The 4,973-nt window shown below is 48.9% G+C and overlaps 1 protein-coding gene across 1 annotated transcript; it reads right to left on the bottom strand.

Moving 5' to 3' along the window:
• Positions 1-1,549: 1,549 nt before the first annotated feature.
• On the bottom strand, positions 1,550-4,745 carry LOC141548930 (plastin-3-like). The gene is made up of 3 exons (XM_074278239.1): positions 4,686-4,745; positions 1,815-1,938; positions 1,550-1,707 (listed from the first exon to the last, which is right to left on the bottom strand). Exons 1-3 carry the CDS (start codon positions 4,691-4,693, stop codon positions 1,579-1,581), a joined length of 261 nt encoding a protein of 86 aa, XP_074134340.1. The 5' UTR covers positions 4,694-4,745; the 3' UTR covers positions 1,550-1,578.
• Positions 4,746-4,973: the final 228 nt, after the last annotated feature.

Below are 4,973 nucleotides of genomic sequence, written 5' to 3' on the forward strand. Positions count from 1 at the left end.
ACAGTTGACATTCACTTCCCAGTGTTTCTTCTTTGGGTGTAGCTACCTCTGTCCATCATTGATCAACTGGACGTGAGTTGGCTTTTCTTTATGTTGAAGATTTCCACTTCCATCAGCATACATCCTCATACAGTATTGTTGTTGAAGTATACAGTGATCTTCTGGTTCTGCTCATTTCACTCAGCATCAGTTGATTTAAGTCTCTCCAGGCCTCTCTATATTCCTCCTGCTGGTCATTTCTTACAGAGCAATAATATTCCATAACCTTCATATACCACAATTTACCCAACCATTCTCCAACTGATGGACATCCATTCATCTTCCAGTTTCTAGCTACAACAAAAAGAGCTGCCACAAACATTTTGGCACATATATGTCTCTTTCCGCTCTTTAGTATTTCTTTGGGATATAAGCCCAGTAGTAGCACTGCTGAATCAAAGGGTATGCACAGTTTGATAACTTTTTGGGCATAATTCCAGATTGCTCTCCAGAATGGCTGGATTCTTTCACAACTCCACCAACAATGCATCAGTGCCCCAGTTCTCCCACAGCCCCTCCAACATTCATCGTTATTTGTTCCTGTCATCTTGGCCAATCTGACAGGTGTGTAGTGGTATCTCAGAGTTGTCTTAATTAGCATTTCTCTGATCAGTAGTGATTTGGAACACTCTTTCATGTGAGTGGAAATAGTTTCAATTTCATCATCTGAGAATTGTCTGTTCATGTCCTTTGACCATTTATCCATTGGAGAATGGCTTGATTTCTTATAAAGTAGAGTCAATTCTCTGTATATTTTGGAAATGAGGCTTTTATATTCCCTGAGTCCCTAAGGTCAGCCAAGGACCCTTTCCCTAACCAGACACTAACAGTTTGTGAGATCCCATTTATGACTGATTTTCTCTCTGTGGCTTCTAACACCCCTGGGGAGGGGGCTGAATGGTTGTTTTTCAATAAATCAGGCACCTTGTGCTAGGGCAGAAGTCTGACATGAAAGGGGAGAACTCACCAGCCCCCAACACCAGAGCTAACCCCAAGCGCAGGTGATTCTGCGGCCGCCACAGAGACACCGCGGCCCGGGCCGGGGCTCCGCTGAGCCACCGAAGAGGAAGATCTGGGGCCCAATAAGCTTTAACGGGGCCGTTGGTCTTTTTTAGATAAAGCTTTTGTACACCCCTGTTGTCAATGCACAGAAAAGCCTCCTCCAAGCTGGCATCTCGCCCACACTTAGAGCAAAGTTCTTCCGCATGGAGTCTGTAAGTGGGGAGGCCCTGTGTGTTCACTAACCTCGGCTCAAACTGGACAGTTCTTCAGTTATCCACGTTTAGAGAAGGGCTCCAGAAACCCGACAGGTTCAGAACTCTGGAATTAAAGTTTCTCAGGGTGTTCCTATGGAGCCTCTCCTTTGCCTGTCTAAGTTACAGGTTGGGCAACTGAGGACCTGAGAGACGTGACGATCAGGCAGGTTTTAAGGGTGGAGGGAGATTTGAACAAAGGGACAGGCTGCCCCATGTCCTGCCCTGCGGGTTAACGCTAAGGGAGGTAAGGGGCAGGAGGCAGGAGCCCGGAGCGCCAGGGCACTCACTTGGCGTTGTTGTGGCGGTCCTCCTCAGTCAGGTTCCCACTCTTCACCAGGTCGTAGTTAACACATCCTGGCTGGATGGCGTCGATCAAGTCCACAACAGCCAAGCTGGAGCTGATGGATTTGTCCTGGTACAAACAGAAGCACAAAGCGTGTCCAAGCGGGCGTCCTGGGGCCCAGGGGGAGAGTTGGGCCCGGGTGGGGGCCAGAAGGAAAAGGAGGGGCTTGGCCTCACTTTAAAGCTCTGGATGCAGGTGGATTTCCCAGCTTCCCCTAGTGTTCTGTTCACCCAGTTCACGATGATGTCATCATTAGCTTTCTGTCCATCACCAAGATCCTCCAGGACATTCAAGGTGTACCTGGAGCAAAGGTAAGTGCAGGTAAGTGGGGGAGGGCCACATCACTCCCCATACGTTTTCTTGGGACATGTTGACCCGGCAGGAAGCCTGGCAATGACTCAAAGACACACAAAGGAAAGAGACAGAGGTGGGCTGGTGAGAGACACAGGAGAGACACGAGATCGGAGCTCGTAAACAGAGACACAGGGACGCAGAAATATACGCAGGGGGGGGACAGAAAGAGAGGACCAGAGAGGAGAGACACAAAGGAATGGTTACCAAGAGAAATGGAAAATGGGAGAGAGACAGAGAGAGACACCCGGGGAGGGAGAGAAGGGGAGAAAGAAAGAAAAGAGACACAGAGAGGGAGTGAAGGGTCAGAGGGAGCCCCAGGGACAGAGGCACTGTTAAAGAGATAGTGGGACCCAGAGACATCTCCCTGTCTCTGCTTTCTCGCGTCTCTCAATGGGTCCAAACAGCAATCTTTCAGGAGAAAGAGGGAGATACTTCAACACAGGGAGGGAGAAAAAGAGAGAAAGAGAAAAGAGACAGAAAAAAGGTACACAGAAAGGGAAGAGAGACACACAGACACATGGGATGTTAAATAGATGGCGGGAGACAGAGACATCTCCGAACCTCTATCTCTCGCTTCTTTCTCACATCTCTCTCTCAGGAGAAAGAGGGAGACAGGTGGATGCAGAGAGAGAAAGAGAGAAACAGGGAGGGAGAGAAGGAGAGAGAGAGTCAGAAAAGAGAGAGAGAAAAAAGAGGGACACAGAAAGGGGAGAGAAGCAGGGAGGAAGAGAAAGTGACAAAAGCGGGGACAGATGGGTAGTTAAAGAGTCAGTGGAACACAGAGAAACGTCCCTTGCTCTATTCTCTCTCCCTGTTTCTCACATCTCTGTCTCTGTCCAATAGTGTCTGTCTGTCTGTCTGTCTCTCTCTTTCTCTCTCTCTGGAGAAAGAGGGAGACAGGTGGATGCAGAGAGAGAAAGAGATAAACAGGGAGGGAGAGAAGGAGAGAGAGAGTTAGGAAAAGAGAGAGAAAAAACAGGTACACAGAAAGGGGAGAGACACATAGAGGAAAAAAGTGAGAGAAACAGGGTCAGAGGGATAGTTAAAGAGTTGGTGGGACAACCGAGACAGAGATAAAAAGGGAGGGAGAGAAGAAGAGAGAGAGAGAGTAAGAAATGAGATAGAGAAAAAAGAGGTACACAGAAAGGTGAGAGAAGCAGGGTCAGATGGGTAAAGAGTTGGTGGGACACAGAGACACCTCCCTCACTTGATTCTCTCTCCCCCTATTTCTCACATCGATGTCTGAGCCCAACAGTCTCTCTCTCAAGAGAACAAAGGAGATAGTTGGACACAGAGAATGAGAGATAAACAGGGAGGGAGAGAAGGAGAGAGAGAAAGAAAAGAGATAGAGAAAAAAGAGATACACAGAAATGTAAGAGATACAGGGAGGGAAAGAAAGAGAGAGAAGCAGGGTCAGATAGGTTGTTAAAGAGTTGGTGGGACCCAGAGACACATCCCTTGCTCAATTCTGTCTCCCCGTTTCTCACATCTGTGTCTGTGTCCAACAGTCTCTCTCTCAAGAGAAAGAAGGAGATAGTTGGACACAGAGAGAGAAAGAGAGAAACAGAGAGGGAGAGGAGAGAGAGAAAGAAAAGAGACAGAGAAAAAAGAGGTACACAGAAAGGCAAGAAACACAGGGAAAGAGAAAGAGAGAGAAAGAAATAGAAGAGAGGCACACAGAAAGATGATTGACACAGGGACAAATGGGTTGTTAAAGAGATAGTTGCAAACAGAGGTAAGGGGGAGAAGGAGAGAGAGAGAGAGATGCAGAGGGTTTGTTAAAAGAAAGTGGGACACAGAGACATCTCCCTCCCCTGGGTATCTCTGTGAGTCTCTCTCCTCTCTCATATCTCTATGTCCAACTATCTCTCTCTCAGGACAAAGAGGGGGATACATAGTTGGATACAGAAAGATGTGAAACGGGAGAGAAAAAGAGACTCACAGAGATACGCAGAGAGGGAGAGAAAGGGAGAAAGACAGAAAGAAGGGAGACAAAGAGAGGGAAAAGAGATGGTGGGACCCAGAGACATCTCCCTCTTTCTATTCTCTCCCTCCTCAGTATCTCTCTGTCTCTTTCCCCTATATCTCTGTGTGCATCCCACTATCTCTCCCCCAGGAGAAAGAGGGAGATGAAGAGACTGAGAGTGGGAAAAGATGTTGTAGGACACAGACGTTTCCCTTCCCCATCTCTATTCCCGTTTGTACCCCCTTATCTCCGCCTCTCTCCCTTCTGTCTTTTTCTGTGTCCAGTGGTCTTCCCGAGGAAAGAGAGGGAGGCTAAGGCCGGTGCTTAAACACGGAGAGGGGGCAGAGCGCCCTACAGAAAGGGAAGGCCACGAGACAGATGAGAGGCCGTTCCGTGCAGCCACGGCGGGGGAGAGCCGCTGAGGCGACACAGGGATGTTTACACACAGTGATGGGGAGAAAAAGAGAGAGAAAACAGGGAGAGAGACACCGACCTGCACAGAGACAGAAACAGAGCGAGAGAGATAAGAGGTGGTAGAAGAGATAGAGGGACACAAAAGAGAGGAATCCGTAGAGGTGGGGGTGTTCCAGAGGATAAGAGGGTAAGAGAGAGAGGAGAGAAAACAGATGATTATACAGATTCAGAGATGGGCCGAGAGGACCGGCCTCAGATGCCGACCGGAAGGTAAGAGACAGAGCAGCAGGAAGCCCAGCGGGCTGCTACTCACCGTCTCATCAGCTGCCAGACCAGAGCTAAGGTAAGGGTCGGGTTGCCATCGTTCAGGTCCTGCCCATCCTGCCCACCGATGCCCACCAGGGAGAATTTTGCAGGGTGCTTCCCCAAATCCACGGCATAGTTGCAGTTTTCCAGCTGTGTACAGACACACGCATACGTTATGAGCAATTCCCGAAGGAACAAGAACCACAACAGCGGTTTTCAGGGGCTCCCTGGCCCGGCCCGCTACCTTTTTCATGTTGGCGCCAAGCTTGGGATATGGCGGCTTGTTGACCTTATT

This window comes from Sminthopsis crassicaudata, chromosome X (assembly GCF_048593235.1).
Source record: "Sminthopsis crassicaudata isolate SCR6 chromosome X, ASM4859323v1, whole genome shotgun sequence".
NCBI classification, from domain to species: domain Eukaryota; kingdom Metazoa; phylum Chordata; class Mammalia; order Dasyuromorphia; family Dasyuridae; genus Sminthopsis; species Sminthopsis crassicaudata.